At 38.0% G+C, this 23922-nt stretch overlaps 1 protein-coding gene across 1 annotated transcript in view; it reads right to left on the bottom strand.

Annotated features, from left to right (window-relative positions):
• The window catches only part of RAPGEF4 (Rap guanine nucleotide exchange factor (GEF) 4), a gene marked incomplete at its 3' end in the record, with an annotated part of 115510 nt that overhangs the window by 40864 nt on the left and 50724 nt on the right, over nucleotides 1-23922 (bottom strand). Inside the window, exons 5-7 of the mRNA XM_009694945.1 lie at nucleotides 10693-10765; nucleotides 9600-9617; nucleotides 8654-8655 (exon numbers count right to left, since the gene is read on the bottom strand). Coding sequence (XP_009693247.1) covers nucleotides 8654-8655; nucleotides 9600-9617; nucleotides 10693-10765 — 93 coding nt within the window. The remainder of the gene's footprint in view (nucleotides 1-8653; nucleotides 8656-9599; nucleotides 9618-10692; nucleotides 10766-23922) is intronic.

Raw genomic sequence — 23922 nt, 5'->3', positions numbered from 1 at the left:
AAGAGTGACATGACAGATGTTTCTTTAGCCTCCTCAGATCCATGCATTTGAAGTCATCTGCTTTAAAGAGTGAGGATGGACAAAGCAGTACTGGGAGGTTTACAAAGACAATCACAATTCTCCCCTGTTAAGCTACTGGCTCTTTCTCCATCCAGTTCATATTTAAGGTTATTATACAAATTGTTTATAATTTTATTTCCTAAGATGAAAACAAGTGTGGGTGAGTAATCCTAATTAGAAGCAGTCTAATAACTCGTATTGGAAGTAAGATTTTTTTTTTTTAATTTTGCCTAAATTATGTATTCTTTTAATTTCTCTACTAGTCAACTCAGCTATCTGTATTTGTATTTCCTCACTAACTGCTATCTTTAATTTTAAGACAGCTGCATCACTGATGATAAACACACAAAGATCAAACAGGTTCACAGTCTTGTGCCAAGATTTCTTCCAGAAGGAAATTTACAAAAAGAATAAATAATGAAAAGTCATAAATCATAAATCTTTAAATACCTGAACAGCACTTGCTCCTTAACCATCACTGGAGATAATGGTCCTAATTACATTTTCATCTCTGTCATAGATATCTGACATTTTTGACTCAGCAATTCTAACTCAGAATGGCTCTAAATGAGTGCCACAAACCAAAGGTTTGTTTTGGTGGTGGTGCTCTTTGCGTGGAGCCAGCACAATGGGCTTCTGTTCTTGAATAGCTAACACAAAAAGAACAAAATAACTGGACAGCTTTTCCCCACTATTTATTAACCTCTCAAATTTTTGTAATCTGTACACAGACAAAAGAAGATGCTGTTAAGTGATCAGATCGGACACACTGATAACTTCTTACTGACTCAGAACTATAATTGACTTTGTGGAATGCCAATTTCCAGCATGCATTGTAGGACAGGCAGTCAAAATGCTCTGCAAGAGATTATATGAGTGACTAGAAGGAATCTGATTTTAAGATCCCCAATCCAATTTTTCTGCCAAACTTGAGAAAATAATTACAAGATTGAAAAAAATTCATTTTGCTGTTTCAAATATAAGTGCCAAATGTGTTACTTGTATACGCTTGACTTGTCTGAAGACATGAACCTTGAAAAGGACTCTCTTTTTTTCTCAGTATAATTACCTTCTCTTTCTGCCTTTCAACTGCAAGAGATAAATAGAGTGTATGTGCATGTTTTTTGTGGGCCGGGACAGAATCAACCAGAAGACACAGTCAAGGAGTAAGAGCCATCAAATGTGGCTCCACAGTACATATTATCAGACTGCCCTTGCCAGCACTGGCAGGTAAGGCGATAAGCTGTTTCCCCAGTCAACAGGAACTGAGAGCGATGCTCCTATTGAAAGGAGGTCCCACACCTACTTCACAATATTAAGTATTTTACAAATTCTAGCATTTTCTAGGAATTTCTGTTATTTTTCCATTATTTATTTTGCTTATCTAAACTGTGATAGCAACACTCATTCGGCCAGGCAAAAGAAGTCAGAAAGGGAAAACATCTCTTCAGCCAAATTGCCTTTCCCGTGCTAGTCCAAGCACCTCCATAACCCTTCTGTGGGTAGAAGGTTAGTCAGGGAGGGTGTGGGTACTTGCTTACTCTGCTACTCTGAAGAAGGCCAACAGTGCGAGTTAGATCCCCTCCAAATTACAAGATTAACAAAGAAATATCTACCACTTAGTTTTTCATTTGTCTATTGATTTCTGAACTTCCTCCTCCCACTCCCAGTGTCTCTTAGGATTATCACACCTAGAACTGATCACAACAAGCTCCTGTAAGGTAACTCTTTTGAAATGTATGAACACATATGAATCCTATGCATTACAATGTTCTGTGTAAACCAGCATCTTTCTGTCTGACAGTCACTCTATCTTTTCCGTGACTGCAAGCTCTCTGTAGCAGAGGCCTCCATCCCTCCTTTGCACCACAGCACCCAGCACAAAGAAGAATTGCAAGGCTTTAGGATGCACATAAATCGCAATAAAGACTGACAAAATTTTTTAAAAAGCAAAAGAAATGGAGAGTACCAAAATAACAATGATAACTGCTTCAGGGGATTCTTCATTCAGACAAATACTGTGGAGATCAGACATATTAATACTCAGATGTAAAAGTAATGGAACTAAAAACTCATATAGTTTAGCTCTAACATTGACTTGAGTACAGGGATTGTTCTGCTGGTAACAGAGGAGGTCTCTCTCTCTCCCCTGTACCTCTTGTTCTTCATCTTTTCACTCCTCCATCATGATAAAACCCACACTACCCTGATTTGGATTTTGCAGGTAGTTTTACAATGACTCAGAAAGTCACCGCAGCACTTAAAGAAGGATGCAGATGCAGACAGACTTTTCCAAGCTCGTTTTTCCATTCTTGAGCAAAGGGCAGTGGTTGCTTCTGGAATGTTTTGCAGCTGTGATAGGAAAGGGAGGCTCTGTCTTCAGGTGCTGACAATTCAGCTGTGCTGTGCTATTGGACACTATTCAGTATTTTTCCCATTATTCATCTTCTCCCAAGATAAATCTGGCCATTTGTTTATATTTTAAAACTGAAATACACTTACATATCTTTAATCCTCTGATGTTATTGCTTTTAGAAAATGAAGGTAAAATGTAAAATAAGAATATTCCTTTAGCATCTGTAGGTTGCAAAATTCTTCCCTTTTCTGCAAAAAGTTCAATTAATCTACCAAAAGAAGTCTTGCCTCCAACTCTTATCAATCTCACTGTCATTGTAGACAGCTCTATTTATCCTTAGAGCTGTCCTTAGAACCACCACAGTGAAAACTCCTCATGTGGAAAGAAAGGACCCTATTTTTTCTTCCAAATTCATGGAAGGGCTTCAAGGAGCAGGGATCCTTGAATTGGATCAAGTATGCACTGAAGAGAAACTAAGTTTTTTTGACACATACAGTGGTAAACACACAGCAACTCGGACCAAGGATTCTGTTCTTTTTCTCCGCAATGCTACTCATTCCTGTATAGTAATAGATCAAATGAGAATCACTAATCACATCTGCAGGTTTCATATTGGGATTACTCTGGCTAGTTCTGGATTGGTCAGACTGCAGCTCTATTATATGATTAGATACCGCATAAGAAGCTGTTTCCAGTAGAAACTGCCATTAGGGACTCCAGAGTTCAGGGTACACAATGAAATCATAGGTCACAGATACTTCATAGATTATCAGGTAGCTGAACTGGATAACAGAAGATGGGGTGGTGCAAGTTTTTCTTTGAGGCATTGCTATTCACACTGGCATTTGGAATATACTACAGCTGTGTATCATCTCCATGTGGCTGAAACTGGAGATAGTGATGTACCAAAACCTTCCCTGGTGGTTCTTCAACAATTTAGTTTATGCAAAGCCTACTTATGCAAGCCAGCAGACCTAATAACAATTTTGTTTACATTAAAGAGCTCTGATGACATATAAAGACATTCACATTTTTCATGATGAAGTTCATTACTAACGTATGAAAAATGTATTTTTCACAGACTCCTACTCATCTCACACTCCTGTCTTTGTTATCTCTCCTGCCATATGCTGTCACCATGTGACTCATTGCCAGGGACTATATGCACAGCCTCTGCACTAGCCAAATTGTTACAGGCTGTGATAATGACTGAACCCTAAGCAGTTCCACTTAGAGCAAAATGCAGAACTTGAACAGACCTCTAAGCAAATTACTTTCGTATATGTGAAATTGGTGCCAAAATATCAGAGCAGCCCCTCAAAGTAATTGGTACAGTTAGGACTGCATGAAGGCATTATTTAGAAATATTTACACATAGTGCTTTTATGCAACTGCTCCAAAAACAGAAATGAAAGGGATTTTTTTTTAACCCTATGCTAACATTGTATAGGAGAACTGACTCTGGCACAGAGCCCAAGAGGGATAGAAATTAATGCACACATATCACTGGACAGTTCTATAAACCATCCACATAGAAAATCAGTTCTGTTATAACACAGTTTTCATGTGAATGTTGGAGAGGTTACCACTTCCAAACAAGCACCTTGTTGCACAGTGTCTGCTTCCCTGCTCTCTCTCTTTTTATTCTTTCTTGTAGGCTCACAATTTCGTAAGCATGTGAAACATTTCTCTCAGCATTCTGCTAATGTGCTGTCAAAATCCACATTTGACAATCTACTGAATATGTTAAAAGATAAGCTTTCTTCTTGGTCATCTGGGAAAAGTAAATTGAAATATAGGGAAATCAGAAGTAAAATTACTGTGTTTATTGCTAGAGTAGCTAATATGGTGAATGAACATGATTATTACTGGTGTCTTGTGTGGCTTCTTCAAGGCTGTACCTAGAGAATTATAATGTCATCTTTACAAACAGTATACTTTCAAATGCCCAGAGACATACTTAAGTGATTGAAAATTGAAATAAGTGAATATTCATTTGCCTGGAAATGTTGAAAATTGCAATATTTTGAGGATTAACACTTAGATTATGTCCTTCTCTGTCACCTGAAAGATCTTTTTGATATAATTCTATTAAATGTATTTACAGTTGATAAAATAACAAATCGTGTTTTCACAATCACTCACACAAAAATCAGCATGGCACCTAAGCCTTATTGGAAATTCAGTAAAGAAATGGAATCTACATTTTATCACATCAAATTAACCAGGGAAGCAGATGGATGAAAAGGTGACTTTCAGAGGAGTATTTCAGCACATCCTATAGGGGCTTTGCTATATAAAATACCTTCATATAAATCGCTTCCAGTAAGCTTCCAATCGACAGGATTTGGAGTCATTACATGAAAAACATAAAAGAGCATGTTTCTGCCTGTAAGCTTCACCAACTCGATCCGTGTTTTTCCAATATTACTTCGTGCACTAGGGGGAGCTCCTGCAACTCTTTATCACAATAGAAACCTGAAGACCATATAGGAACATAGTGGAAATAAAGCGTGAGAGAGGTTTCAGAAAGAAGAGATACTCTTCACTCAATAGCAAGAATGACTGTATGAATTTGCACAACTTAATCTGCTTATATCTTCTGTGTTCAGTATAGTTTCCTCAGTACAAAGGAGATGAAGAAGCACTTTCCTCCTTTCAGGAGGTATACTGCCAATGAAGAAGGCACAAATTATGTAGGTTTGAAACAGTCATAGAGATTAAGTTGTACAAAAAGAAAGACAGCATGGTTTTTGAGGTGAGATGTTGTTTTAATTGAGTGGGTCACAGGAAAAATATATGTAAGCAGGTAATCAAAGTCTGTACCATAATAAACACAAAGAACTGAAGTCCGTACCATAACAAACATGGATACGAGGACTTCATTAACACCGCTCAGTCAGCCTTCAGTCTTGAAATTCTCTGGTTTTGAGCACTTAATTTTTCAGCCTTCCGTTCAAGCGGAATTTCTTTTGTATAGGATCTGGGGGTTCTTTTAGCAAGCTGCAGCATGGAGATTCCATTATCCAAAATAATATAAAACTTCAGCTTGGATCATTAGCAGGGTTAGGACTTTTTGACTATCAGCTACTTGAATAAATAGAATAAATGTTAATCACAGATTTCTATTCTTTCTGTGGATCATTCCTATGCTGTCTTAGGCATAGCATCCACAGTTTGCAAAGGAGTTTAAGACCTTTACTGATAGCAGAAAAAAGCATCACACTCCATAGGAGAGTGGAGATTCATGCTCTCAATGGGTCTGTCCTCTGTTCTTACCCACATTCATTTCTGTGTCTCTACAACCCATTTTGGCAATGCCCTCTTCTTTAAAACTATCATATGTCTCCAGACCAGAATGGGCTATTTCTTCACTCATTTCCTACTTGGGCACCAGTAGAGGATGTAAAAGCACAGGGGAGACAACTGTGGCTTTCAGTTAGTGTCTGGCTTCATAATAATCAAAATGTTGCTCTAGCAACTAGAATGAGTGACTGCAAGAAAACCTACACCATTAAGCATCGACACAGTTATGTCCAAGCAGCCCAGGACCAAGACAAACAGTGTGGGAATTCTGCAGACGCAATGCACACAGCCTGCGTGCACAAGCTTGCAGTTAAACTGTAATGAGCCTCTAGTGAGCCAGTTTCAACTGAGATTTTTCAAGGTTTAACAATATGGTTTATTTTGTAGGGGGTCGCAAATGCCACTCCTTCTTGCCAGAACAAGCCCCAAATGCCAAGCTCCTAGTCCAAAGGACAGGATTGCTAGTGTATCACTGGGAAAAGCTATTTAATATGTGCCATGTATTTTCCCCCAAACTCAATGTCAGAGAGGCTTGATCCATTTCAATTTAAAAATCGGCCAGAAGCATACTCTCAGCATGGCAAATTCAGCGTAAACAGTAAAGAAATGGCCAAATTGTAAGAGCAGGATCTTGTAGTGGGAAGCACCATGGGAAGCACCAAGCACCTGCTGCCAGCTCTGCTGGTAATATATGGAAACAGAACCACTACCTATTCTGTTTGCATGCTGGAACTCGACCTCCCCTGCGTTCTAAGTACTCTTCTGTATCTTTTCCAAAAATGCATTTGAAATTATTATTGATTTTGTCATTTTGGCTTTAGGGTTATATTCATCTCACAGATCCAGCTATGTCCAACTCTACCCCATGAGAATTTTCAAAAACTAGAGCTAGAGAGACTGGTGTACAGATATTAGACTGACTAGTTAAAAAGACTGAAGCTGTGTTCTTTTCCCTTATGTAAGACAGCTTTAAATTGACTTCGTTTCCATTCCTCAAAATACAACTAAGGACAGCAGTATACTCTGGCTCAGTATTTCATGCTCAATTTAACTGCTATATTGCACTAAATGATGTGCAATAATGTAACCCTAAATGCAAATGATTTTGTGTTTGGTTAAAAAGAAATCTCTTTGTTGCCTTCTCCAAATAGAATTTTTTTATAGATTTTAATGAACAAGGAAAACCAAGCATTCCCATATGGTGAGAAAATTTCAAGGCATGTATTAAGAGAGAAATCTTACGTTACTCATCAAAATCCAATAGATGTGACAGGAGAAAAAAATTAAGCTATGAATATGGAACTCAAATAATTAGCAAATATGGAAAATAATCGATTACAGTGCTTGTAAAAGACTCAGCACAGGCTAAAAGAGAAAAATGTGCATTTCATATTTCAAGAGTAGACTATATTAAATTTCATTTGAAGCAAATGATTTATAGTTATAAACTTTCCAGGAAAATTAAAATAATACACACATACACTCCAAAATAAATGCAACATTATGATCAGAACTACTGAAGATGCTATCTCCTTCTGTCTAAGAGTGTAATGTTTTCTTACCACATGAAAGATTTTTAGGAACTTTCTCTGAATCTCAGAAAGTTCAACACTTAATCTTTTTCTGGACATTGCAGAGTAGCCTGCAGGCCTCTTCGAGCCATATTTGCTGTCAGTCCCACAGCCATCATTCTGGCAATCTAAAGATATAAAGTAGCCTAAAGATGTCCTGCAAATACTTCCCTTTCCCTGGATGAATGCCCTTCCCTGATGCAGTAGCCATTCTGGCAACCATATATCACCCTAAAATAAGCAAAATATATAAAATCTACAAACACAGGGCTGTTTTCTGGTACCCTGTTATTTTGTCCTTTGAATAGCCGGCAACAATTCTGGGAATTTGGCCGTGCAATTCCAGTGTCTCCCTGATCATTCAAAACTGAATGCAGGGCACGAAGATCGACATGTTGTGTAAGCACTGTAATAGCTGTACAGTTTAAAAATGCAGGAATGAAGCTTGCATGCAGTAAACAAAATACTCAGGTATTTATCTCTGCTGCATTTACCTTTCAATTAACATAATTAGAGAGAACCATGGCCATATGGCAAAACCACGGAACTAGGATTCATGAGCCATTTCTATGCTGTGTAGGTTCTTCTGCCACATTTGCCATGAGACTGTCTGAGCTCCTCCAGGATGAAACAAGGTGACAAGCATCTGTCACATATTTACTCTCTCAGCTTCTCTCCACAGAAATGTGTACAGTGTGGGAGGGAGAAGGATGGCTGTTTTATATACGTGTCTTGGAAAGGAAATTAATATGGTTTGCAAAGGACCTTATTCCTGTAAAAGTCATTGAACAGTTTGAGCCTGCCCCAGTAAAGTTCTGCCTCCTACCCAGGTGAACATTACTTTGTGCAGGAAGAGTCCTGTTGTGCTAGAAAAACCCAGCTATTGGCAGCAGTGTTATAAATCAGTAAATTTTGCTCAGTTTCTAAACTACTTTGTACTTGAAAGTGTATACCACCCGTAGCTGCGCATCACTGCCCATTAATGGGGGGGATATCACCTTCTAGGAAAGACAGATGTTTTTACCTTGTTACCTCTACCTGCTTCAGAAAATACAACAACGTCTTTTAGTTTGGATTCTACACCTGGTGCTTTCATTGAGAGGTCAAGCAAGACCCCTGATCTGGCTTAACTTCAAGTATAGCATTGAAATACCAATATCTTAGAGAAGCACTGAGACTTAACTCGTAACTGTTTGTAAAATGCTTACTGAGTGAAAGGTGCTATCTAAGTGTCTAAGAACTATTACTCAGTGCATGGAGAAATGTTTATTTTCCTACAGGATAAGGCTGTGTCAGGAAGTGGTATAGCATTAGTGAGTAAGACTCTAGAAAAAGGAACTGCATACCGTTACATTTATACATCTAATAAAGGCTGAATGTGACAAGTAAGAAAGGTCAGCACCCTTGAGGAAGTAGGACAGACAGACAGGGAGAGGTGGAAGTAGTTATTTTCACATTAAGGAAACACACTAAAATATTCATTGTCTTTATCTGCTGTCAAGGGATGTTTTTTGTGTAACAAAAATACCTTCAATCTTTTAAAGACATCACACAAATGCATCCAATTAAATTGCTATGTCCAGAAAGAAGGCACCCAAGTATTTTTTTATTACTGGAACTTTTCTACTCCTGCCATAAAAAAAACCCTAAAAGTTATTAATCTTTACAGCAATGCCTGATACTATTTCTTCCCACTATTATAATTACTTTAAACCCAGCACAGAAATACTCATGAGTTCTTTCATGTGGATCCTCATCTGGTGAGACTGAAGGCACAGAACGATTTTACAAAGGGGAACTGGGATGTAAAGCTGCTCTCTGAACACAGGAGAAAATTCACCCCAAGCAAAGGGCCAGAACAATGCGTACGTATCAGTTAAGACCCAGTTAAGCCTTAAAATAGGATTTAATTATTAATTTTATGATCCATTGGCTATGCACTGGTCTGGTCACAGTGCTGCTTTTCTTCTTTACCCTCAGCACCTTTCCAACAAAGATAGGACAACCAGATTGTAACACAAACTTCGGCAGCAGTACACTTTCTAATAACTCTGATCCTGAACCAGTTGCTTTCTCCAGTTGTATGATACAATGTCTAAAGCATCTTTGTCATTTGTATACTGTACTCGCATGCATCAACCACATGCTTTGCCTTTGCACCTAGTTCTTTTCAATTTAATGCTGTACTTTTGCGTTTTTCATTATTGCCCCCCCAATCAAAAAAAAAAAAAAAAAAAGGCAAAATTAGGTGTGATTTACCTTATTACAATTTTTAGAAACTTGGCAAAGAGCGCTGCTTGACATACTGTCCTTATCTGGCATTCCTAAAAAAAGAATACAGAAAATAAATATACAGTGTACATTCTTTAAGTAACAGTGGAGATATTTATCAATAGAATAGGGAAATGGAAGGTTCAACACTTTGATAACATACACATTAGTCTATGAATTTTTAAAGAGCAAACCAGATTTATTCAGACAAAAGTTTTCTCTCGTGAACATAAAAAAGACAAAAAGCTAACCTGTGTAAATACTACAAACAGCTTGCTAAACATAGTACTTTCTCACAACTTAATATTTGAAGTATGTATACAGGAATTATTTATATTTTTTCATTTAACACTGTCTGTGGTTTAGTACCTGGAAGTCAAATGTGACATTGAACTTGCACTAACTAGCATTGCTATGCTATGCTATGCTATTATTTCACAGATAGAACATACTGAACACATAACATATGAGACAAAATTTACAGATGCAATTGCTAGCAATCAGATATTGTCCTGGTTGGCATCCACATAATCCTCTGGCAGCAAAGTAAAAGTATCTTGATTTACAGAAGTGATAAGTTCCAAAGGCTGCCCTTGGATTCATTTCTGCAGCCCTATCCCACAGTTTGACAGGTTCTCATGAGCCAGAGACATACCCAAACTTATTTAGCTGTGTAACTAAGGTCAGAGAGCAGCATGTTTACTGCAGGCTGTCTGTCCAAGCACTATCCTAGGTTCCCAAGCAAGTTGTGTAGCCCATACTAACTAAAAAAAATAAGCCAGTTTGTTATATTTATTTTACTAGCAGGACTCACGGCCATGTTCCATGGAATTCATGTAACACCTAAAACCAATTAACTGTTACGTGACGTCATACAGCACGCTTTAGTCAACAGGCCTGGCTCATAGTGTAGAGTTGCTTACAGCTCTGTGTACACTTGTATCCAGTTGGGAATGCAGTTAGGCAAGTTCCAAGGTATTTCCTACTATTTGCATTATTAATATAATCATAATACTGAATTGAATTTAACATTTAAATTCCAGCACCCAAAACCAGAGGACTTTCATCTTCCCCTTTCTTTTCTTTTCTCTTTTTTCTAACATCTGATGTCTATTTTCTCATACTTACTGTCATTGTTGGAGCCAGTTTCCATAACACCATAAGGAGGAGTGAGAAGTCCAGACATATACTGTCGATATTTCTGAAAGACAGCGATGGCACATTCAGTCAGGTACAGATGTATAAAGCCATTCAACTGATGATGTGGTATTTACATTTGTGTGTCTGCTCCCTTGTGCTTCACATGCACACAAGCTGCCTGACGCAGTTAGATATGTCTTAACGCTACAAGGCCTGCTTTCTTCACTGGAGCACACTGCCTTTACATTATCAAAAGTTGTGCTAAAACAGTTCCCTCCTTCTTCTTCCTCAAAGCATGACTTTGAGGGTTCTAATAAATCAATATTGTACTTAGTTGTGTGATTTCCCATAAAGGCTGTTTTAAAGCTAATTTGAAATTACACTACGCAGTTGAACTCAAGCTAGAAAGCTACTTTATTGTAGGGATGGAGACAAGCCTGTTAACTAAGAATTCATGAGAATCATGTACAGCTACAATTTTGGTGTCAGATTTGAAATATACAGGATTTAGTGTGAAAACTCTAAACATTTACTTCCAACACACTAAGTTTGGTTTTCAGAAACTACAAGGTTATGAAACACACAAACTCAGCACCTCATGTTACGTATACACCCACACAAAAACTGTATTATCAGATGAAACTTTGTAACTATAAAAGTAATGTCCCTTCTACCACTGTAAACTACATAATTGTAACTCATGTCAGTAACTGGTATTTTTCTTCTGTGAATGCTGGTGACATGATCAATAAGGTTCAAAGCTTGGTCTAGGGCTTAGGAAATTCACAGAAGCTAAAAGATAACACCAAAGGAAAAAAACGTCCTTTTATCAAATACAAATCATTCAATGAATAAGTGACACATTTTTGTTTTCAATGATACTATATTACTGTCATGCTTAAGGGTAAACAATTATAATTCCCTTTTGAAACTGTCAGAAAATAGGCTTGTGCAACAGGGATGCTGATGATCAGCATAAATAAAATGTGTCATGCAGTCTTTAGGGTGTGCAGTGAGCTGAACGTGAACAACCAACCAGCTGAAATTCATGTAGGTTTCAACTAAGCACACACAATAATTGAGACAGAAATTTTCCCTCATAGTACAATTTTAATTTAAAAGTTTTATCCTTTGCTCTGTGGAGTTGTTTGTATGTGTTCAGTTTTAAAATGTTGTCTGTTGGATTTTAACAGATGCTTAAATTATCCTTTTAGCATTTCTTTTTCTTGGAAGTGGATATGAAAATGTCATCAAGTCTAGCACTAAAGACTGAATGTCTTGCATCCTAAATAATAACAAAAGCTACAAAGATTACATTAATCTTAATAATCCAAACCTATTTTTAGACAAGCCATTACATCCTAAAGCTCAGTAACATATTATTTAAATCTCACCCATAATCCAGCTGAAAACTCATAGGAGCAAAACTATGCTATAACCCTGGTCAATCACACAAAATAAAAGCTACTTCATTTGAGGATAAAACTCTTCTATTTTCTTTCCAAACCATTCCCTTTCCCATACTCTGCATCCAGTCCTATGCCTGGAACTCAGTGAGAGGAAGAACATGAGAAATAATTACCTTCTCAGTTTAAGTAGTAAATCACACACATAAAACAAGGGAAAAAATAATTTTGGTTGGCCAGATGAAAAAAGGAAAGCCTGTCACACGGGGCTGAAGTAACAATTTATTCAAACAGCAGATAAACATTTTGTTCTACCTTCTACTGAATTTGGTCTTGAAATGTGATTTAGAAATGGAAAATTGAAATGTTTCATTTGGAAACTGACAAAATCTAATTTTATAGGGCTTTTTTCTTTTGTTCTTCTCACTGTTCAGATGATATTCGTTTCTTTGTTCTGTTTTTCCCAAAATAGCATTTTCCCAGAAATATATTATTAGTCCACATTTAATCCACCTTGATAAGGAATTTGAATTGTAGGAAGGCAGTAATTTTCTCTTTTATTTCCTATACCACGTCCACAGTCATACACGGTATGGCAGTTTCCCTTCTGATTAATTCTCTAATATTTCCTGATTATTCTTCTCATGAAATGAAACATAGAACACACTCTATAATTTCCAAAAGATTTGGGGGCCTAGCTTAACAAAATACCTACAGGTAGAATAAGCCAGAATTGCATATAACACTTTAAAGGAGGCACCTAACCCCATTCAGCCACACCTCACACTCAGGAGGCCAAAGCCCACCAGGAACAAAAGGACAGACGGCCAAGGACGTCAGCTCTGTCATCTTCCACATGAAGGTCCCACCCTGCCATGGGATGAGTCTACTTAAGAGTCTGACACAGCAAGGCCAGTGAGCAGTCTTGCCTGTGAAGGAGTTCAGGCAGCATTACCAGAAGAGGCACTAATTCAAGACATGCTCTCAGAAAGCCCAGTTGTTCAGACTCCTCCAGGGGACCTCTGCATAAATGAAACTACCTTCTCTATCTGGATATGTGGAGCAAAGGCTGATATGACTGCCTACACATGGTCTCCCATGAAGATACCTCGATGGGGTGAGGGCTGACATAGGACATATAATTTACGCCTAAAATTGTGTCACCTCATCAGCCAAATTAAATGTCAAGGGACACTTATTTGTCAAGAAGTCAGGGAAACACTGTTTGCTGGGAAACCTAAGTGTGAAAGAAAGACCTAAGTAACTACATAAAGATTCACAGTATCAGACAGAGTAATGAAGTTCCAGGCATGAGATCTCTGAAAGCTGAGATAATGAGGAAAACACAATACTGACTGTGAGATCTATCTTGTTAGGGTAATGTCTGTAAATGAAAAGAAAATGCAATAAGTTAAATTGTACTCGTAGGTGGCATTTAAAATCATCCTGAAGATTAACAGACTAAATATTTATAAAGGGCTTTTGAAAATGTATTTCCACCGGTGGTATGAAGCCTGGAAAGGCTTTCCTTATGAAAGACAGCAATAGTTATCAAATCATCATAAGCTTGTTTATTACCAGAAGTCTTCCAGGTTCTGCAAATCCAACATGACAGCAGGTTTTAAAACTACACTCACTGACCTATTCATTCTGTCTTCAGATTTCTACCAATTTATAAACTCTATCATGCAACAGCTTAAAGATCAGACACTTCCTGCATCTAATCTGACAGCACAAGTAATAAAGACAGTATTTTTTCTTCGAATTACTGACCACCTTATATCCATGCAATGGTGAAAATTAACACGACCTTTTCAGCCGCTGCTATAGCCTAAAGCACAGAAGACTGCTGACAAGGAACAGTTTAGGACAGGAGAAAAGAAGGCAAGAGAATCATACACTTGCCTTACTGTGGAGGTGCTGCGGGTGAATTTTCATACCAACAGTTTTTAAGGCCACTAATTGTCAGGCTTTTCAGTGTGTTCCTTCGCACGTTCTTATTTAGACTTCATTTGCAGTTAGCTGTAGTTGGTCTCAGAGGTTTTCAAGACTACAATAGATTTTGTTTTACTCCATGAACATAATTCGGCATATTTTTATATGCTAATGTTTAGAAAGCCAATTACTATAATTCTAATGCAAGCTACCTCTAAATTCCTTACAAATTTTTCTAGCATACATAAGGTATACAAAATACATCTTTGTAGTAAGTCCCTTATCTTCTGCTGCAAGTACTGAAGAGCTAATACCTGTTTAAAGGGAAAGAAGGAGCAGAAGAGAGATCTATACAATGCAAACACTCCAAAACAAGCCAGGTAGTTGTGAAGAAAACAGATGAGCCTTTGTTGTCCATGTGCACTGCATAGCAAAAACACAGCACTCTAATGGGAAAGACTCAGGATTGATGAAAGGAAGACCTCCTGGGTATGAAGCTTTGCATGCAGGTTCCACAGCAGATACTCCCCCAAGTGCAGCAGTTCTCCAGTCAGCAAAGAATATCTGATGAGCTGTGTAATAGGGACCCAGATAGCAATGGTTTGTAGCACTACAGAGTCAAGTCAGGCTTCTGATGCTTCCCCACGCCAAGGTGAACCTACATGTGGCCACATAGTAGGAAGTGAGTGTCTTGTAACATTGGAGAACGTTTTGTAGACCAGAACAGGTACTTTGTTGAACACATGATCTCTCTCTTTCTCCTTCTCTTTCTCCCTCACTCACAACCTCAATCCACGGTGTCACTTTTGACCAGATGCACTTCTCCTGCCTCCTGTTCTGCCTACCACTGGCAGCAGAGGTGACAATGCAGAGACTGCATTACTTGCAAACTTGGGAGTAACACAATATAATTCATTTCAGTTATAGAAATCCTAGGCCAAGCATCAAGGTGCCCTTTCCACATGTGTTTTTCAAAACCTTGGGTAACATTTATTAGATGCTATTAGCTACCCATGCTATTAGATATTATTTAGACTATTACCTGAGTTCTGCAATCCTTGCGTACTAGCTGTCCATACTTCTGCAATGGTTTCTTTTAGGGAATATATGCTGTAGCTTGATAATGTGGGCCAGCTTCTCTATTTTCTTTTGACAATAAATAATTGATCACTGATGCTCTCAGTACAATGCTGTTCTTCCTCTAAGTTGGCTACACCAGTCATACCGTTTTGGCAGTGAACCACCTCCCTTGTGAGCATTACTCACAGGGGTGCGTCACTCCCATGATGCATTGTTTCTTCTTCTCTTTTTTCCAGAACAATAAGGAAAGATGTGAAAGAGCCCCTGAAGATCTCTGGACCCTCTTTTCACCCACCAAACCAAGCAGAGATCGCTGTCTCAAAGTCTGGAACTTTCCCTTTAGATCTGATGCTCCAACATTTGCTCTTCACTAAACTAACTGACAGGTAAAATCTCAGGTCATCTGCCTGCTATCTGTTAGCGTTTTCCAATAAAAAGTGCCTAATGTTCTTAAAGAATTTCACAAAAAAACCCTCCTTGATAATCATATTCACAGTTGTTTTTTACCCAAATCTTGTTACAAAGGGGAAACCAAACAACACACTTGCTATTGCCCAATAGTACGTGCTGAGACCCACAGAAGACTCTGGCATAATTCTGAATGCAGATACTGCCTTCTTAGTACATTTACAAATTAGTAAGCTTATTTCTTCTAAGCAAGATCAATCAGAAAATTTCCATACATTTCAGGTCAATGCCACCTAACTGGATGTCACAAAAAGGACCTGACGGATGGCTGTTTAACACTGGATAGTGAGTCACTGCCTGAAGTTGGTACCTCACTCTAGAATACCAAGTATCCTGTGTATTACTAAATACTTGCCTTCATCATTCACAGAATATATACACACACTGTCACTCACAGTATAGGTAGGAAAACAGAATCAAGGTATTTCGAAAGGAAAGGATAAAGACAAATTAGGAAAAATAATGCTACAATAGCAAAAACATGTCTTTATGTATTGTGAGAAATCAGAAAATAAACCATGGGAAAATCTTACCACTACTTACTAAACAGAGACTGTTTTGTATACATCAGTCTATCAAGTCACTAAAATGAGATAGACAAGGCCTGAAATAGCAGAAGTGAAGTACTATTTAGTCATATTTAGGTAAAATAAATACATGAAATGCCTGTACTGAAACTGCTGAATCCTGATCCCAGAATCAATACAGTTTATATAACAGCAGATGAATCTGCATCTTTTCCATCTATTTACGAATGTTTCTGCATGGCTCTTATCAACTATGCTTTAGATTTTATTTGATTTCTTTGTTTTGGAGGCATACATTTTTCTGTCACATTCCCACTTAAATCAATTTATCGTGCTTGAAAAGCTCTGTGTGCAGAATTTGCTTGATCACAGAATCCCCTTTATATTTATTTGAAAATAGAAATGCACCCAGGTCCCTGAAATCGTGCCAAATAGCAGACTTGGCTACCAGATAGAAACCCAAAGATAAGACTGCACTGCAAAAAATCAAACCCAAGGAAATTAGAGCATGAGCAGTGATTAAACAAATTACACAGCCTATTCTGCTCCATCTAATTTAAATATAGAAATGCCATCATGCAGCCCTCCAATTCTGTCTCCTAGAGGAATTCACTCAGGAAATGCAGTTGGGTGGAGACAGGACTTGGTTGGGAGGGATGGGAAAGATTGCATATACTTAAAAGAGGGCAAAGAAAATATATAAAGAAGAACAAATAGTCCATTTGATTTACACGTTTTCTTTTACTACACTTGTGTAACCATAGAATAGATAATATATTTATAGGGGAAAAAAAAAAAAAACAATTTAACTGCCTTTAAAGTGAGGTTCAAGTTTTCAAAAGTGGCTGAAAAAGAGCACTATACAATTCCACATTTACTTTTTCACAGTGATATCTGTGTTGAATTTGTTCACTTTAAAATAAGGTGACGATGACTGTCAGTGCTTCAAACTCAATACCAGATCAGAAAGTAGAGCTGTGCTCTCCTTTCTTCCCCTTTCATTATCACTTGTAGGAGAGAGGCAGTAAATCACACCTTAGCTGGAATTTTCTGAATGATGCAAGTGGCAGAACAGAACCTCACTCCTCTTCGAACTGTTCTGTGACGTTAACAATTGTAAATCTGCATCTTTATTAGCAAAGCCAGCAGATATGTCTCGAAAACAAAGAGTAGAACTACTAAGAAAAAGGTACTGTTTTAACATAATTTTTCTTACCACTACAGCCAACCTTTAAACCTCCATTGACAGCACTTAGATCAAGCAAAGTGTGGTATCATCTCATGGGTCATGCACAAGGGTAACCTGTTCCAAGAACAATTTCATAAAGGTCTGGGCACAAAACACTTCCTTTAACCCTCAGGCAGTCATACCTCCTATTTTCAGATACACTATTTTAATGAGGGGAGAAGCAAAGATGCGCTCTTTCAGGTGAGCTCAGTCTGGGTGCGCTATGCGAGAAGACAGTGTACGAGGAAGATCAGAGATAGGTAATACGAGACTTGCAAATATAGGATAAGGCTGGCTTTGTTCAGCTCCTCGCTTGGGCAGTTACGGGCTGCTTCCTATGCTATTTCTTCCATATAGTGTGTCTCCCTAACTGATCTTTAGCATTTTTCTGGAGCAGAGCTTCAGCTGAGACAAAAGGCCACCAGGAAGACATTTATGTTTGTAAAGTGCTTTGACAGAATGGTAAATTCTGTAATTGCAGCAACATACATGTCTTGTTTCTGATCACATATCTTAACCTGCAGAGCAAGCAAAAAGCAAGGATTGTATGTACTAGAGAAGTCAGTAATCAGCAAGAGCCTCTAAACCAAGTTATTGTTCCACCCTGAGATCACCACCTTGCAAATACAGAAAGCCTGATACAAATGACCAACATATCTTTGCATAATGTTATGAAAAAGGCTTCATCTGAAGAAATGTATGTGGAACTATGTATGTACCACCAAGACAGAGAAAAATTGCCAACGTCCCAGTGCAGGTTGTTCTCTGACAGTGGGCTGAAGTCATGCTTCTCTGTAGTGAAATTCTGTAAGGTCACCACAAGGTCTGTGCAGTACTAAAGTCCCAAAAATAGGTTTTAAGTACAACTTAAATGAGACATTTGCCTTATGTTGACACTGTGTGCAGCAGTGGCTTTATCCATTGTTCATAGTTTCTTTTCTTCCCCCCTTCTTATATTTTTTTACAAGGAGCTTTGAAACAAAAAAAAAGAAAAAGCAAAATGATGACCTGACCTGTAACTTTGCTTTTCATATTTACAACTTCTAAGCACAGAAGCATGTTGGTCTAGAAACTTTTCATCTGGAAGGAAACTCTGAGTTAAATATTAATTCCTCTACAATCAATATAAACCTCTTAATGAGTTCAGTGGGGTCAATAAAATGCCATGCTTTTGCTTCTCAGAGAAACAAGCACATATCAACTTCCAATACTCTTCTAATATCAAAGGCTTCCTTTTAATGGATAATTCCTCAAAGTGATTGTTTTACCCAGTTGTGCCTAACAATAATGAGGATATTTCATAAGTGTAAATAAGTAAACATACAAGGGAATTTCCCTTATAACATTAGCCTTTCTTAACGCTTTTAAAATATTTTGATTACAGTGTGAGCTGCTTTAAAAGCAGCTTGTGCAGCTCACTCAGTAACACTGCTGTGAAATCAAAACAAGTACAACACAAAATAAGAGGGGAAAACCTAAAGACAAACTAAATAATTATAATTCAGAAAGTATGATTGAACATAGTCTACTCCTTTTAGTGCATGGAAAAGAGTGTATTCTGACACAGAAAATCACTCACAGACTGATATCACTTAGCAGGACCCTAAAATACCTGGGCCTCCAACTCAGCCAGCAGTCAGTCCAATGACATCACTGGAATTATCCTGCCAGCATCAATTTCTCATGGGTCCAGCTGCTCAAATCCGGAGTCCCTTTCATGTACAATGTAGTACAATAAATGCTGCCTGTGGTACTTCCCCAGCAGAGTTCACAATAATATTTCAGCTATTTTGTAACACAGTGTTTAGTTATACCGCCTTATATCACATGCACAGTCCAACATCTCATGGCCCTCATGTCTGAAGCTCCCTATAGTGTCTTCTGATAGACTTGTACAACAGCATCTTATCTGAAGATATCAAAATGTATTGGATGACAACGACTGACTTTTATCAAACTGAAACGTAAACAATATTAATAATGGTGGTTCAGCTGTGCTGTAACATAGGGATTAGGTAAATGGCATTAACAATCTGCAATGCAATACCCTTATTTGGATGGGGCAGTTTTCAAGGTTTTTCCCTCTTGAGTCAGTGCAAATGACTTCCTCAAACAAAAGACATTTTATTTAGCTGCTAGTCCCTCACCAAGACTAAAAAAGCCCTCACACCAAATGCTGTTCTGTGATTCTAACCAAGAGCCTTGCTGTGGCTGTTTCTCACGCAATCCTTTCTTCATGGAAAAAGTAAAGTAACATTATTCATTTCACCTCAGCCCTAGAAACATTTTCAAATTTCATCATGAGAGGGGACAGTGAGGAATGGAGGCACAGAGGGATGGGAAAGAAGGAAGAAAGTCCCACTGGAAGTTAAACGTTAGAAAAGAAAGAAACGTTAACAAGAAATGGGAAGGAAGGAATCAAAAATGTTTTAGGGAGCAATAGGTGAAGGGTAGGAGGGGAGTGCAATACATAGCCTAAACAGACTCCTTCAATCCACGGAACAGATGAGATATCACAAGGAGTGGACAGACTTCAAGGAAGAGGGCACACTATAAGAAAAAAAGAACAAAAAGGAGACAATGTGGACTGGCTGTCAGATATGCCTAGTAAATGAACTCCCTCCTCTCTCTTGTTGCCACTGAAGAAGCAGTTCTACCTGTTGATGTCTTAGAAACAAGCAATTTCACAATAGACAGGAGCTAGGCTCCTTAAATCTGGCTGTCGTTGAGACAGTTTAGGCATAGAGATTCTGCAGATTGAGATGAAGAGCATAGAATGCAACAATTGGCCTCTGCCAATTTTCCAATCACAAGCTTAATCTCTATTTTCCATAGTGAAGCACTGTTTACATTTGTTATTTTTAATGTTGTGGCACCGGGATGTCAATTATAAGCACAATTAGAAGAAAACATGATAGAAAATGTGAGTTTTAAAGGATTAAAATAGTGTAAGCCAAGCAGAGTCTAAACTACTCTAAGATTCTGAGGGGTGACTTGTTTAAAGAAATAACAGAACATTCTCCCAGATTAATTCAGCTGCATAAAAATAATCCAAATCCTTTTGGTTACCATTTAAAAATCACCAAAATTGTATTTTTTTCCAATTTTGTTGAGCATCAAGCATGTAGCCTAGTTTGACGAGGTTGACACTTCAGTCTGGGCAGGAATTTTGCATTAAAAAGCCTTTGTTTTCTATTTATTTCTTTTTTTGATTGGGAGTTTCTTTCACTGTACAATATATAATCACAAAAATGGTCACCTTTATTTTCATTCCTCATTATCAGCCGCCTTCTCTCTATGATCTGTCATATTATCTATTATCAAGATTAAAACAGCATTTGAGATAAGTGGAAAAAATAGTAAAGAGATGTTAAGGCTGAACCTACACATGACCAAAATAGCAAAATGAAACAAGAGGAACGTGAAAAAAATTGAGACAACTCGCAAGATAACGAAGGGTAAAGTACTGAACTAAAACGAACTAATAATCTTCCCAGAAAAAGAAAGAAGCTGGAAGGAGAAGAGTACAACATCATATCAGTCTCCTCCTCAGTCCAACAGAGCCCTGAAATCAGTTTGACTGGTGTCCAACTTTGCAAAGTTTTACACACAAAATGACAGGTCAGATCCTGTCTCTCCCTCCTTCCATCCAGAAAGATGAGAACAAGAAGTTCACAGCTTTGGCATCCATCATAGGACCAACCTCCACACGCTGAAATGAAAATGCCTTAGGAAACACTCTCCCATCTGAAAGAATGATATTTGTTACATTCTTGCACTAAAACTATACCATCAAAAAGGGATGGAACTAATAAAGGAACTGAGCCAACACCATCCCAAACAGAGGTTTAACTAGACATAACCAGAATCAAAGAGACACAGTTATTACTATTAAGTTCATGTGGAAGGACTACACAAATGACGATGGTGGAAGACTGTAAACAATCAACTGTAAGAGAAAGAGGGTTGCTGAAGACTCACTGACAGACCATTAAACTTGGCCATATACTACGTATGTAACAACACAGCAGTTCTGTGAGGCAATTTGGCAAGCGAATTCCACATCTGAGGGGCAATGAGAAAAGCTGATTGCTGCACTAAGACTCCCCCAGAAACAATTTGCCAAACCCGAGCATCCAAAACCTGTACTGGCCTCTCAGGGGAGAGACAAGTTCTGTCAAACTGACTAAAGATGCTCTCAGTGAAACATTCATGGCACTTACTTTGCCATTCTGAAAGACCTGGCTTTTAAAAGTATATTCTAAAACTTGGTTTAAAAAATCATCTATTTGATAGCAAGCTCATAGGAAATGAATTAATTTTCTGAACTTCCATGTTTCCGTTCCACTTGGTCAAACAGACATTTCTTCTGGGTACCCCCCACCCCCCCCCATGGCTAAAAATAATTTCATTAGCATATTGAAATCTCAATCTACCCCACTAGATGGATAGGTCTAATACAGCCAGGACGTACAGTAGATCATTGATTTTGAAAGTAAAACATCTTTCTAGTCCATTGCTTTCAATTGTTCACTTCTTATATATCTCTGTATTTCCTGCTCCTTCTTTATGGAATCATGTTTTATTTGTTTGTTTAAAGGATGACAAAAAGGTACTAAAATAAATACATCAGGTTGTGCTGGGGAGGCCCCACCACCTGCTCCTCATGAACCCTGGCTGTTCTTGTTCTAAACCTATTGGAAATGATGCATTACAAGGGATAATACTTACAAAAAGCACACAGCAGTACTAGATAAATATCCTGGTTTTACCTGGAGAGAAAACTAAATTGGTTTTCAGTAGAGGAGGAAAAATAACATTGCACGATATTACTGCACTACAATTTTAAATCATTTCTGTAGATTATCAAATGAAGATAAATGGATTGTTTAAGACTCATATTGCATGAGTACGTTTTGAAAATTCAAAGAGACTCAACAAAAACATTACAAAATTCTTTTTAAAAGGCCTTGCTAGGTGGATGCAGTAAATAACCCTGGCTCTGGCTGTGCAGCGGCAGCTGAGAGGAAAGCGCATCTTGTCCACTCATCTTTCTGTCCATTTCTCTTACACTGAACCGTCCTTGATACTTTTCCCAACCTTCTCTTAAAGGCACAACCAAACAAACTGTAATTGTTTGCGTTATAATTGTGGCCACAATGTGCCAGACCTCCTGTATTCAACTGTGGGTACAAAGACCGTTCTGCTGGTCTGCTTTCCTAACAAAATGTAACCACTTTGCCTGGCAGGAAATTCCTCCCTTTTCTCCCTTCTTCCCAGTCACTTTTTTATTCCAGTGGAAAAATGTTAACCGAATTTGAGATATGGCTTAAATAAGGTCATAGAAGTTAAACAAAAATTAGTGATAGGAGAGAGGTCCCAAATACAGCGTCATTACTAAGGGAAAAGAGGGCAGCACTCTTTGTCAGACACTTCACTGGGTAACAGCCAGCTGACCAGTCTGTACACATACATCAGCTGGCTAATTCTCACAAGTATAACTCCAAACACCACATAACATTGTCTACCATCAGGTAGATACATCGTGGAAGTTATGGTAAGTATTGGTGGCAGGAAAGAGCAAAAATGGAAAGGAAATAAGCTTTTTCAGTCCTTCCACTCACAGAAAAACTTTTCAATCATTTTCATTGGCTGTGATTACATTTATATTCCAAACTTATTTTGCAACTTCAATTCTTATTATTAGCAATTCTTCTACGTGTTGTCATTATGACCACACACTGATGTCCTAAAGTCGCAATTCTTCAGGTTTTTGTGGACACCAATATTGAATGGGCTAAGCATCGAAACCAGGCAGCTCTGGCTTGGAATATATTGCTATTGCTTGCTGTTGCAGTGGTGAAAAATACACATGGCCATTCTTATGCACTCCTGATAGAAGAGAGGCAGGTTTTATTGAGAAGTAATCTGCTATACTTCACCCTTTTTCTGACAGCAAGAAGAACAATTAATTCTTGAAGCAAGTGTATTACTATACTGGGACGAGACTTTCAGTCCTTCTAGAAGACAAGACAAGGTCACTGGTAATACTACAGTTAAACACTTCTTAATCGAAGGGCTATCTAATTTGCAACGACCTACACTTCAGTCTATTTTTGTAGGGCTCTTTCTCTGTGGTGAGGCAAGACAGAGAAAGCTTGTTACTGTCACTTTGATACTGTGTATCCACTCACCGTTCAAAGAAATTCTTTATATAGAATATGCAGTAAAATCAGCTACAGCATGAGTCACACTGCAAGAGTCCATGCTTCTTGAGTGTTAAGAGGCACCAGAGGAATCAAATGACTTGCATATGAGAACAAGGCATTATCCACCAAGCCACAAGTGTAATTATAGAACAGCCTTTAAGAAAGGTTTCACTAACAGAGAGAAAAAGCTGCCTTCACATCTAAATCCACTTTACATAATTCTTCAGTTAACTTGCAACTCTAAAACCATATCAGAGACAAGTTTTGCAAACCATACTGTAATAAAAATCAAATACACTGGAAATTAAGCAAAAGTATTTTTTCCATACAATTTCTTTTTTTTTTTTTTACATGGTAACTGCTGT

The sequence above is a fragment of the Cariama cristata genome, unplaced genomic scaffold, assembly GCF_000690535.1.
Source record: "Cariama cristata isolate BGI_N322 unplaced genomic scaffold, ASM69053v1 scaffold40032, whole genome shotgun sequence".
Lineage (NCBI taxonomy): Eukaryota > Metazoa > Chordata > Aves > Cariamiformes > Cariamidae > Cariama > Cariama cristata.
Note: the sequence above shows the minus strand (reverse complement) of the source record. Positions and strands in the feature narration are given on the sequence as shown.